The sequence below is a fragment of the Thunnus albacares genome, chromosome 6 (genome assembly GCF_914725855.1).
Source record: "Thunnus albacares chromosome 6, fThuAlb1.1, whole genome shotgun sequence".
NCBI classification, from domain to species: Eukaryota; Metazoa; Chordata; class Actinopteri; order Scombriformes; family Scombridae; genus Thunnus; species Thunnus albacares.
This window is the reverse complement of record NC_058111.1, coordinates 3,027,501-3,040,862: the sequence shown is the minus strand read 5'-3', so window position 1 is coordinate 3,040,862 and position 13,362 is coordinate 3,027,501. Positions and strand designations below refer to the sequence as shown.

Here is a 13,362-nt window from a genome sequence, read left to right as displayed (position 1 = left end):
CGTTGGGAGGAATCATCTCTGTGCCGTTAAAAGTTGAAGATTGATTTACGGTTGGATGTCACGATATTATTGGTTAAAGCCTACGTAAGCACACGCCATATTTTGTTTTACAGGAAGAAAACATGATTGCATTTTGATTTAAGAGTGCAAAGAAATGGATTTTTTTTTTTGGCATATATACTGATTGTTTTCACCAACAAAGTAAAACAAATGCTAAAAATAATTTTCATATGTACTATCTAAGTACATGTATGTTTATTGAGCCAGTGTGGACTTTCTGACTAAAACAGTGACTGAACATGCTGCTGATGATCTTTTTTTTGTATTTCTGGACCCGTTTTTGTCGTTTGGTATATTTGAGCGACGGGTTCAATAATCAAACACGCTGTAATGTGTCACTGACCAGAATGCAATGCAGCAACAAAACAAACATCATTTCACACCCTGTTGAAACTTCATTTTAAAGACAGTTTAGAGGTTTGATGCTGCGTCGGAAACGATATTCAGAAATGATTTCTAAATCTGTGGTTGTGTATCACCCCTTGTGAACTTGTGAAAAATGTCTAAGCGTGAGAAATTCAAGTTTGTCAATCTGTCGAAATGATCTGTAGTTACAGACAAACGTGAAAAAACAAATGATGTGAGCAATGAGTTTAGGCAAAGACGTCAAGATCAGAAGCAGAAAACCTGACACACAGATCTCTGCTCACAAGTTGTACTCAGATGTTCACAAACTTCTCTCAGTTTTTGTGTAACCTCACCATTGATACAACTTTTACGCAAATTTTATTATTGTTTCTATGTTTTATTCAGAAATGCTGTCTATCAGTATCAAGTTTCCATCTAGCGCCACCATCAGGTAATGTGTCCAATACTTTGGTTTATGACTAAATAACTGCAAAACTAATGACATACCCATCAGTTTTGCGTTTAGTGCTAATTAGCAGATGTTTCAACTAAGATGGTGAACATTACAGTGTTTTCTCTGTATTCTTAAACACACAATATTTGAGCCGCTAGGGGTCTCAATCAAAACAACAACAAAACACGGAGTGTGATGATGGTGTGAAGTAGCAAGGGATCATGGGAGTCGTTGTCTTCATTGTTAAACAAGCAGCTTCTTCAGGTTAGGATTACTGTTCATCGTTCAGGATGTTTTTACCGGGAGTTGAATTATCCACGGAGGTCTCCTCCTCTCCAAAACAAACAAACCCAGTGATTAAAACCAGTAAAAACACTGAATAAAGCAGTTTCAAGTTAAAAATCAATGTTTCTCCAATGTTGTTCGGCTGGCACAGGACTCCTGTAGGGGCTGCTAGCTGAGCGGCTGCTAACGTTTGCTCAGCTTGTTTCTCTGATAACTTAAGATCCAGACGTTCGATGACTAAAATCCCTAATCCAGTTAAAATAAATAGTTAAAAATGACCAAGATCTAAAAAGTTTATCATAAAAATGTGGCTTAAAACTGAATAAAAGTCAGTTTAGAACAGTTTCCATCGAACAACCACAACGCCGACGTATTATCTTGTATGTGTATAATGTTACTCTTTGGTAGACGCCATTGTAGCGGACAAACACAGCGCCGCCGTATGCATCTTGTGCGTGTTTAGTCTTTGGTAGAGGAGGTCTGACGCCATCGACAGGCGACCAAATGAAACGGTCCGTTACTTTGATTAAATTACAGATTTCTCTGGGTTTGAAAATTGTTGGAAACATTTGGGATAATGTAAGTACACAACTCAACAACATAAATAACATAGGTCTAGTTGTTTTTAGACATTTTAATGTAGAATAATTACATATTATAGCTTCAATACGGATGTGCTGCTTTGGGCAGTAATTCTGGTTTTGTCCCATATCTGTTGCTGATTGGGTCTAAGTTATGTTTGAAGTTGAGGCTCCAGTGTTTAAAAAAAAAAAAAAAAAAGTGTTTTAATGGCTATATAATCACAGCTTCTAAAGCATCTGAACTACACTTTAGTTTTAGATAACATTAAAGCTAAATGAATACAGAGGAAATACTGCATTATACCTGCTAATCATCAGCATGTTACCGTTAGCATGCTAATGTCAGGCTAACGTTAGCATGGCATGTAGACTTGTTTCCTACAGACTGCAGAGGATCTTCACAGGTTCACGCAGGGTGACGGACAAACTCAAGCTTTGAAGTTAGTTTTGAAAATCATTTCACGACCTCTGAATCTCATTCTGCCTTACTCGAGCCCGTATCGCTCCACTTTCCAGAGCTAATTTACAACAACATTTTCTCAGATGGAAAAACTGCACTTTTAAGTTAACTTTGAGTTCAATAACTTTACTTTACTGACTACACCTGTGCAGTCTAATATCCCCGCCTCAGCGTCTATCTGTACAAAACTCATCATGTTCAGTTTTTGTTGACATTGTTAGAAAATTCAATGATTCAATGAGATGAAGGTGTTGTTGTACTGAACTACATTATAATGATAAGTGTTTCTCTCATTTCCATACTGGACATGAAACAGAATATTAGACTAAATATGACATCAATGCTAAAACTTTATGACACAACAGTTGTATTGGGTTGCATTAGACTGTACAGGTGTACCTAATAAAGTGGACACAGAGTGTATGTGACTGAGTTATGAGGGTTTTTTTTCCAAGTATTGATTAATATAATACATCAATATTTTTCTTTTTTATAGTGTAATCATCTTATTGAATGACGCTGTAATCCACAGATTCACAGAGAGCGTCAATATCTTTTCTTATTTTACTCCCCTTTTTATTAGACGTTCTTTATTTTAAGCTGTGTTAAACAATCAATAATCAGTATTTGCTGGTGAAACTGAATCATTTTGGTAGCTTTTTCCCAGTTGTTTGATCCTTGATTTAAAAAGGAGCTAAAAGTGTCTTTCAGCCGGTGGAGCAGACCAGTGGTTGCTGTGGTTTTCTCACCTTAAACGTTGAACTCATCCATCAGTCCGGCTCACACGGGGGGAGACAAAACTTGAACTAAACACAATCAGTCACAGATTAAACCAGCTGGATGTTGCCACTACATCGAGTAAAAGAGGAGAGCGGTTGATCTACACTGATGCGCTGCGTTGTTTTGCTTGTTTAAAAATATATATTTTTTAAGTTGAATAACTTATTTCCTGGCAAAATAAAGACAACTGTTGAGAAAGAGATTTCTGTTTTCTTTCTTTCCTTCACTTCCAGACAAGTTAGTGAGTATGTTTACATGCACGTTAGGATCCTGGTTCATCATATCTGGGATGGGGAGTTTACATTGAACATGAAAAACTTATCATTCATATGTCTGGATACACATGATCATAACTATCAAAGTTTACGATCACCTGGCTGCAGGGGTGTCTCGATTCTTCTCTGGTTGTCTGTCCTCTGCATTTACCATTTGATGGAAAACAAGAGTAACGATACAATTAATTATCTGCATTACTGACGTTGTTACTGCTAAATAAATCAATAAATTATCAACCACGGCTACATTTATGTTTACCGACAGTGGTAAATATGCTGCTGCTGAGGGTGATGTTCTCTGCAGTCAACATGAAGATAATAATAAAGACATTTTAAAATACAAAATGTTTCAGAGAGATGCAGCAGAAGAGTCACTCAGGAGATCCTGGAAAACAAAGAAATAAAAGAAATGAGAAAAACTAAAATGTAAGGATTTACATAAAGATCTCACAATTAAAATTTCTGACTATAGAGAGGAAAGAAGAGCGTTTCTTATTTTATTTATGAGATTATATGTTTTTCTCTGAGGGACGCAGGCTAATTAATGGAGACTGGACGGTGACAGTCACGGTGATCTTGTCTCAATCTTTTGTTTGCATCGTTACTGCTCTTTTTTTTAAATACTTATTATTTTAAAAAAATACAGACACACAAAGCAAAAATCAATGAAGCGAGGAACAAAGTGGTGAAAAGGTTACAACATAGAGTATCTCCTGAGTTTATACTGAAGACCTAATCTGAATTATACAGTCATCTCTATCAGGGAACAACGTTTGATTCTTACAAACAAGATACTCTATATGTGAAAACCACTGTGACCACTAGAGGAGTCCCTCACCTCAAAAGAGGAATTCCCTCTAACCAACCATCAATGAGGTGAGAGATAAGCCTCATTTGGATGTCGGCGCCTTCGTTTGTGTTTCTCTTTAGTGTTTTCAGGCTAAATGTTTCACGTCTGTACTGTTTTAGGTCGTCAGGGATTTTCATGACTGGACTGTTGACATGACAATGTAAATTAATAGTGCTGAACTCGTATCAGTGTAAACAATCTGCATAATGTAATCAAAAGTAGTTAAACTGCTCACAAGTTTTATTTACCAGAAACAAACTCGTGTAAAACAGGAAATAAATTGATTATAATTATATAATTTTTAAAACCGGGTCTCAACTATTTCAGAGGCCTTGTTCTAATGAAAATTACTAGAATGAAAATATACTGTAATTGCAGCTATGTGACAACAGTGATCTTCATATTTACTTACAGTAAATAGCATAGTGAACTAGTTGCATGGGGGGGGGGCTATCAGGAATTGATTGAAGGAGGGAAGAATAATGATGTGATTTGGGTTGAAAAATATCCAGGAAGAGCAGATGAGTGCAAACCTGCAGGCTTCTGTCCCAGTATGTCCTCCTGTATACCGTTGTCCTCAGAGACGCATATGACCTTCAGTTGCTCCATCAAGTCCTCAAGCTTCTGCCAATCACACGTTTAATTTGTTACAAACCAGACGGCGTCTAATGGACTGACCAGAAAACAACAACAACAACAATGCTGCACAGATCTACAACACACTCAGAGCAGTTAAAGAGAGGCATGAACATACTTTGAGATCTTCTGAGCCTTTTGCTGAAGCACTTCATGATGTCACTCCTCAGCATGCATTCCTCCCCCAGGCATACACAACGTTAGGCTTCGCTAACTGAGTCACAGATGGAAGTTAAACCACGTGACATGACAAATGGACGTTTACCTCTATGCACTTCTGCTCCAACTGATTCTGCTTCCTCATCATGTCTCGGATCTGGTCTTTCTTTTGTTTTGCAGTTCTCAAAATCCTCTGAAATCCTCCAATATTTCAACTTTTACTCACCACTTTTACTGTGATTTCATTGACATCTGATATGTTTGTTAAATGCATGAATAGCAGAAATGTCCCTTATGAATCAGAAAGTACCCCGACAAGATCTGATTGAGAGTTTGGATAAAGTTTGAACTTTTACTGGCGTTGGATCTATCCAATAAATTGTGTAGATTAGAGTTTTGTAGAGGATTTGTGGAGGATTTAAACATTTCTGACTCCTGGTGGTGGCATCACAAAAGACCCAGTAAAGCAAGCTGAAACCTTTTGTCTTTACATTCTGTGAGTAAAATGTCGCCATAATCAATATGAAAAATCTATGAAAAGCAGATGTTACTGTTACTGTCAAACATCTTCACATTAAACTAGTGATGTCAACGGTTAACCGCCGAGAACATTTCTGACCGGTTACACATGTCGGTCTAAAGGTTAATTTTCATACACACTCCGCTAACAGCTAGACAATGACGTGTTCACAACATCAGATATTCTTTTTGAGTGGATGAAGCTTCAGTGTAAAACTGACTTCTACACAGAGTGTTGCATTATGGGATGTTTGTAGCCTTTAGGCTGGGTTGCACCAACAAGGATTACATTTTAAACCCGATTGAGTCATGGTTTAACTTTAAATTATGTTGCACCAAACTTTATAACTAGCTTAAAATTAAGAAGGATTCAATTGAAACCTCAGCTGAGTTTTTACTCTAAACCCAGATTAAATTTAAATCTGTTGCATCAAAACTTTAAACTCCAATTTAAAATGTAATTTGGGTAAGCAAGCATCTCCATACGGATTCAATAAACAGTGATTAGTTTTTAATTGTGCAATGGAGGTGTGCTTACTTTTAAATCTGGATTTACTCATTTTAAGCACAGTTTTGCTAAACTCTGATTAAAACTAATCTTATATTAAATTAATCTTTATTGGTGCAGCCCAGTCTTAATCTTTTTGAGGCTAATCTAATCTATCTGATTCTACTGACTGTATGCCAACCATAATGTTAATTCACTCACAGCATTATTTGAAATTAGCATTAAAAACCAATGTGTTAAACTGTCATTTCCATGTTGCATTTTAACCTGTTTTCATCTCGACCTGAACCTGATTGTTGGGCATCTTCTTGTTGTTCTCTCCTTTGTTCTGCCATAACGTTGCTCTTCAGCCGGACAGAAAAATAAACAAATTATTAATTAGTCACAAAACCTCCAAACACAGCTGATTTCTGGCTGATGCTGAGCTTTCTGACTGACTGTCATTGTCACCATTATTGTGACAAAAACTGACTTTAAAAAAAAGTTTACTTACCGTTGTGAAATATCACTGCCACACAGAAAAATGACGCATATCTGTTGTATTGATATCGTTACTTTTGTGTACTTTCAGAAAAAGAGGAAGATGATCAGTATACTGCACTATTCACAAACATCCTTCTGCCAGAAGCACGAGTGGTATTTCATCTTGGTGTTTATTTACTTGAGGGACTACACATTTGTCCAACAATCCAACATGTGGAAGTCAGGGACAAAAATACTTTTGGCTTTTGATTTTTGGAGCCAGAAGTGACCATAATTGGACGAGAGGGTGTAGCTGACCATAGCACTAGCTGCTAGCTCTGTTAGCACGGTGCATTTACAATCTATGGTTAACAGTGATCATGCTAATGCTAATGCTAATTTTCGCTAGCGAAAAACAGGCCTAAAACCGTTAAAACAAAATGTGCACACCAGAAAAACTCGACTCATTGGTGGGTCTTCTATTAAAACCAAATGCTGAACAAGACTTTTTTAGGCGATCACAATGTTACAATTAACTTTAGTGAACTGAAAACACACTGTGAAATAGCAGCAGCTACGCCTATACGAAATGGTTACGTTATGTTATGTCAATGTTGTCGCCATGGTAGCGACTTGTCAATCACAATGTAGCCACGTCCTAAAGCATACGCTGCTTTATCGTCTTTTTACTCTAAATGGGACCATAATTTTCAAAATGAACATCATGATGTATTGAAGAACACTTGAAACTAGTGATTCAGATCATAAAACTCATTAGGAAACAGTTTACTGAGGTAATAAATAAAGAGAGGATTAGGGTCATTTTCTCATAGACTTCCATACAATTGGACTTCTTTTTGCAGCCAGTAGAGTCGCCCCCTGCTGGCCATTAGATAGAATGCAGGTTTTTGGCACTTCCGCATTGGCTTCATTTTCCAGCCTTGGAGGATGCCGCATGTTCTAGATATGTTAAAGCTGTCCACATCATAACAAATAATAAGTAGTTCTCTATTTATCTAGATTTGGTTAAGTAGTTGTCTATTTATCTAGATTTGTTTAAGTAGTTCTCTATTTATCTAGATTTGTTTAAGTAGATCTCTATTTATCTAGATTTGTTTAAGTAGCTCTCTATTTATCTAGATTTGTTTAAGTAGCTCTCTATTTATCTAGATTTGTTTAAGTAGTTCTTTATCTAGATTTGTTTAAGTAGTTCTCTATTTATCTAGATTTGTTTAAGTAGTTCTCTATCTAGATTTGTTTAAGTAGCTCTCTATTTATCTAGATTTGTTTAAGTGCCTCTCTATTTATCTAGATTTGTTTAAGTACCTCTCTATTTATCTAGATTTGGTTAAGTAGTTCTCTATTTGTCTAGATTTGTTTAAGTAGTTCTCTATTTCTTGGGCGGCTGTGGCTCAGGAGGTAGAGCGGGTCATCTACTAATCGGAAGATCGGCTCCTCCAGTCCACATGCCGATGTGTCCTTGGGCAAGACACTTAACCCCAAATTGCTCCTGATGGCTGTGTCATCAGTGTATGAATGTGTGTGAATGGTTAGCTTCCTCTGATGGGCAGGTTGGGACCTTGCATGGTAGCCCCTGTACCCATTCAGTGTATGAATGTGTGTGAATGGGTGAATGTGATTCATAGTGTAAAAAGCGCTTTGAGTGGTCGGAAGACTAGAAAGGCGCTATACAAGTACAGTACAGTCCATCTTTCCTTCGATCTCTGGTGCTGCTATAATGTGAATTATAGTAGTATAGAAGTTCAAATGTGGACAGACAACTACTGTCAGTGAATCTGTGTTTAGAAATAAGCCAATCACAAAAAAAGCTTCTGAAACTTTAGAAAATAGTTTTTAAAAAGTGATTTACATGTATAATCAACAATATAATCAAAAGAATCATATGTTTTCTGAAACTTCAGTAAACGTTCACAGTTTAGGAATATGATTATATATGAATGAAGAATGGTGTATTGCTACCAAATATAGACAAGAGATTTTTTTTATATATAAATCAACAGTATGTGTTTTTTTATTTTTTATTGCGCGCATCATTAATGAATTTGTGCCCCTTGAAAAAATATTGGCGCTTCCTTTTTCCAAAAAATATGTTGCCTACGACCTAATATTTGTACTTTGTAATCAATCGGTGGAGATGTTTTTTCTTTACCAGAAATTTGCATAAGTAAAAACATTGCTGAAGCACTTTTCCTCCAACAATAGTTTTTATCTCATCAGTGAAAACAAAAGGAAGCACAGTGATGACTTCTTCATCATCAGCTCTTATCTGAAAGTGCCGTTGGCTGTCTTCAACACATTATGCTCATGCACACAGATAAGTAAAAGAGTAATCTTTGCCCTCAGAATCAGTTAATCATTCAGCTCTGGCACCATGAAGGTCAAGGAGTTAAAAGCTTGCGACAGTTTGAACTCAGAGAAGATTCCTCCATCGCTGGTGTGGCAACATGGCTTCAAAACACTCCGAGGATGCAGCCGGGGACACGAGCTACGAGAAACAAAGCAGTGGACTCATGGCGAGGATCAGGACTTTCAAGCCCAAGGAAGTTTTCACCTGGTGAGTGGAGAGAGGAGATGAGAAGGTAGCTCACAACATTACATATCTTTGGAACTGAGATCTCCCAGCAATTAGACAGCAGTCTGTTCTAAACAATGGTGGAAAATGTTCTTTTCAAATAGAAGTACTATTAGTTTATTTTTAAAAAAATGCACACCAACTAAATGCAATCTAGTTTTTAGCAAAGTTAACTGCTGAATGTGATCTTCCTGCTGTAATTGTATAAAGATGAGATGTCAGAGTTGAGGTTCTGTAATCTGACAAATCATAAACGATAAATTAAACAGCACAAATGAAGTAAAAACAGATTCTTCTTCTTGACTTATTACCTCAGTAAACTGTTTCCTAATGAGTTCATGGTCTTAATCGCTAGTTTCAAGTCTTTGTCAATACAGCATGATGTTCATTTTGTAAATTATGGTCCCATTTAGAGTAAAAAAGACGATAAAGCAGCGTATGCTTTAGGATGTGGCTTCGTTGTGATTGACAAGTCGCTACCATGGTGACAAAGTTGATTACGTCACGTAACTGTAATGGGTTGGAAATGCCACATGTAAAGTTTTTTTTATGTAAACAGACACCCCCAAATTTGTTGTTAATTATTTGAATTAATCTAACTCTGTTTATACAGTTTTGACATCAGGTCAATACTCAAAGATGTCAGTAGGCAGCGTAGGTTTCAGGAAACTGACGTAACTGAGAAATATGTACAGTTTTATACTGTTTTGTCAATATTAAATGAGCATTGGCTAGAGCAAGACGCTAACTTTGGCTCTCTCCCTTATTAATCCACAGTCCACAGACCATGTTTTTATCGGCTACACAGTGCACCCTTGCCTGTGTTACCTTTGCTGCCGGTCCAGATTTCCCCTAGGTCTGGCGCCGGTAACATAACCATGGCATACAAGCATAGCTGCTGCTATTTCACTGTGTGTTTTCAATTCATTAAAGTTAATTGTAACATTGTGATCGCCTAAAAAAAGTCTTATTCACTGTTTGGTTTTAATAAAAGACCCATCAGTGAGTCAGATGATCAGTTTTTCCAGTGAGTACATTTTGTTTAACGCTTAGGCCTGTTTTTTGCTAGTGAAAATTGGCATTAGCAGCGGCATGATCACTGTTAACCATAGATTGTAAATGCACCGTGCTAACAGAGTTAGCATCTAGCGCTATGGCCCTCTCGTCCAATTATGGCTCCAAAAATCAAACATGGCGACGGCCAAATCCAAGATGGAGATGGTCAAATCGCTACACTACAGGCTTCAAAACAGCAGTTCACAAACCAATGGGTGACATCATGGTGACTAGGTCCATATTTTTTATAGTCCATGGGGATTGACTCTCTTTTAGAGCCTCAAGTGGCCATTTGAGGAACTGCAGTTTTTGGCACTTCCGCATTGGCTTCATTTTTCAGCCCTGGAGGTTGCTGCTTGGTGTTGCTTTTATATTCTGTCTTGATGCCTTTTATGCTCCATGTAAAGCACTTTGAATGGCCTTGTTGTTGAAATGTGCTATACCAATAAACTTGCCTTGCCTTGGTCTTTACATGAATTTTATAGATGTAACAGGGCTTTAAAATTGCAGCCACCATGACTGTAATATGCTCTCAAGAATGTTTAAAGTGCACAAGACTGAAAACAACCAATTGGTAGCTGTGAAGATGTGACGCTCTCCTCTCCTCTCTCTCAGGCAGCTGGCCAGGACGCTGTGCATGGGTCAGGGTCTGGCTGTACTCATCTGTGGGACAGCCGTCTCCTCCCAGTACCTGGCCACAAACTTCCACGTTAACACACCCATGCTGCAGAGCTTCTTGAACTACACCCTGCTGTGTACCACCTACACCACCCTGCTGCTCTGCAGAACAGGTAACCCTAACCCATAACCCTAACCCTAACCCCTAACCCTAACCCTAACCCATAACCCTAATCCATAACCTTAACCCATAACCTTAACCTTAAATCCTAAACCCTAGCCCTAACCCTAAACCCTAAAGAATAAACAGTCTTTCGAACCACAGAAGTCATCTGTATTGAGCGCACGCGTCCAAACTAGTTTCTACACAGTCTAGCAATCACTCAGTGGCTTTGAGTAGCAATAATCATCACACATATGATCAGTTTATGATGCATTGTTATAGATAAAACTACCCAACAGTAACAGTTAAAATAAACCTTACCTGGACCAACTACTGTACAACAGTAAAATGCTTCTCTCACCCATTAATGTAGAAATATTCATGTATTTATTTATTTGGCAGCCACTTTTGTCCAAAGTGATGCACAAATAATATTCTATTAATATAACAGTATGACACTCACATGGTCATTTTAAGTACATATTGCAGATAATACATTTTCACTTACAGAAAGGATCAAACTTCCTTCACCACAGACGCAAACACAAAAGTATACAAACTACAGTATCTATACAGAACACTGCCCAAAAATATGTGTAAACAATTTAACTGAATATTTAATATTTAGAGGTGAACATTTGTGACACAGACAAAAGTCTAAACTGCCATTTGTTAAAGTCATCATGTCTTCTTCCTTTGATATTAACCAATATATTTTTTATTGAATAGTTACTTATTCTATTTCATTATATTAACAAGTCAAAAGTTTTAATTTAATAGTTTGTCAATGAGAAATTAATGTGCAAATTTCCCAAGTAATTAACAGAACACGTCAGTACTGAAGTTCAGGGATGTTCCCCTTTAAAACGCAGGGGATGGAAATATTTTACAGATCCTGAAGAGCCGATGGTGGAAGTATCTTCTTCTGGGGCTGGTGGACGTGGAGGCCAACTACGCTGTGGTTAAAGCCTACCAGTACACCACCCTCACCAGTGTACAGGTGGGTGTAGCTTGTCTTTGTGTGTGTTTCGTAAGACAGGCGATCATATTGCCTCAATGATCATTACTGTCGATTAGATTTGAGTAACTCTCATTGATCAAAACTAAACAATAAACTTGCTGTGATTATGGACATTCTGTTTCTTATTATTTGAAGTATGTGTATGATCTATATTTATGGTTTTAAAGTACATTTTGTTTGTTTTATTCTGTATCACTTTTAAAAAAAAAAGAAGGAATGTTTGTAGTGTAGGTGTTAATATTTGAGATGACGTCAGTTTCTGCTTGTCTTTTATATGTATTGATATTTGTGTTCATACGTAAGTGTGTTTCTGTCTCCAGCTGCTGGACTGTTTCGTGGTCCCGGTCCTGATGATCTTGTCCTGGTGGATTTTGAAGATTCGCTACAGGCCGGTCCACTATGCGGCCGTCTGTGCCTGTCTCCTCGGAGTGGGGGCCATGGTTGGTGCCGACGTGCTGGCTGGACGAGACCAGGGCTCCAGTAAGTAAGAGTTCATCAGTGTCTCCTAGGATTGTATTTTATAATCCATCAGTCAGGTTACTGGTTGGACTGGGTGAAGATTATGGGAGGGGTACAATTTAACCCTTTCTTGACCAACCAAATTCCACTCTTGTTGTATCACTGATACATTTACATGTAACCAGGTGCAGGATGTAAACATGTGGGTGTGATTCTGTAAAACAGTAACAATAAAGAATCACCAGTAAGTCAATATTAAACATAGTAAACTTACTCAGTATAGTTATAAACCACCATTGAACCAACATAAATTGGCTCCGGCCGTCGCCATCTTGGCAGTGCGTGACGCTGCCTAACTCGCAGCCAATCAAAAATGGGCAAAGAGGCGGGGCCGAATGGCCGAAACAAGCCACCTAGCGGCTGGCGGACCTGTCACTCAAAGCAGCCATGTCCTTCATTATGCATAACTTTACGGCTTAATAAAACTTAAACGAGTGAGTTATAAAAAAATTCACCCCCCGTACAGTTGTCATGAAAGAGGAAATTAGCTACAGAGACCAAAACCGTTTTTTGTACCAGGCTGTAAACATGTTTATTTCTGCTGTAAAGTTGGGCATTTTAACATGACTCGCTTTTGGAGCCTCCAGTGGCCATTCAAGGAACTGCAGTTTTTTGCACTTCCACATTGGCTTCATTTTACAGCCCCAGAAGTTGCCGCTTGGTGTAACATAGCTGACAAAGTCATGTAGTTGTAGGGTCATGAGTTGTCCCTACTGGGTAACTTACTTAACAACTTAACTTATTTCTTAGACAAATGAAAGAAACATTTCTGTAGTATGTGGTAACCAACCTGACCAGTGTCTACATTCAATTGGCTTTCTCACACATTTGTTTAGTCCAGTGGTTCTCAAAGTGGGGTCCTGGGGCTCCCAGGGGGTCACTGTAATTCCATTTATAAGTGGCACAATGACAGAATGTATGAATATTTTGGTCATGGGTTTCAGTTTAAGGGAATCACTGGTTTAGTCAATAATGCTGCAATCAGGGCTCAAACTTGTGTCTGTTGCAGGGGTTT

At 37.9% G+C, this 13,362-nt stretch overlaps 1 protein-coding gene and 1 long non-coding RNA gene across 9 annotated transcripts in view; one reads left to right on the top strand and one right to left on the bottom strand.

Moving 5' to 3' along the window:
• Positions 1-1,788: 1,788 nt before the first annotated feature.
• On the bottom strand, positions 1,789-7,068 carry LOC122984424. 7 transcript variants are annotated; one of them, XR_006403883.1, is made up of 5 exons: positions 6,577-7,068; positions 4,848-6,479; positions 4,627-4,717; positions 3,342-3,628; positions 1,789-2,994 (listed from the first exon to the last, which is right to left on the bottom strand). It is a non-coding gene; the product is annotated as an uncharacterized LOC122984424 (long non-coding RNA). The 7 variants fall into 7 exon arrangements; XR_006403885.1 differs by lacking the exon at positions 6,577-7,068 and having other exon boundaries at positions 3,342-3,384; positions 3,503-3,628; positions 4,848-6,553; XR_006403886.1 differs by lacking the exon at positions 6,577-7,068 and having other exon boundaries at positions 3,342-3,384; positions 3,507-3,628; positions 4,848-6,553.
• A 1,000-nt stretch (positions 7,069-8,068) lies between these two features.
• LOC122984423 (solute carrier family 35 member F2-like) overlaps positions 8,069-13,362 on the top strand; it is a 29,516-nt gene continuing 24,222 nt past the window's right edge. Inside the window, exons 1-4 of one of the 2 annotated variants that reach the window (XM_044354871.1) lie at positions 8,069-8,952; positions 10,642-10,817; positions 11,680-11,807; positions 12,149-12,308. In XM_044354871.1, the coding sequence (XP_044210806.1) occupies positions 8,843-8,952; positions 10,642-10,817; positions 11,680-11,807; positions 12,149-12,308 (574 nt within the window). In that variant the 5' untranslated portion in view covers positions 8,069-8,842. The remainder of the gene's footprint in view (positions 8,953-10,641; positions 10,818-11,679; positions 11,808-12,148; positions 12,309-13,362) is intronic. The other variant, XM_044354873.1, reaches the window with a different exon arrangement.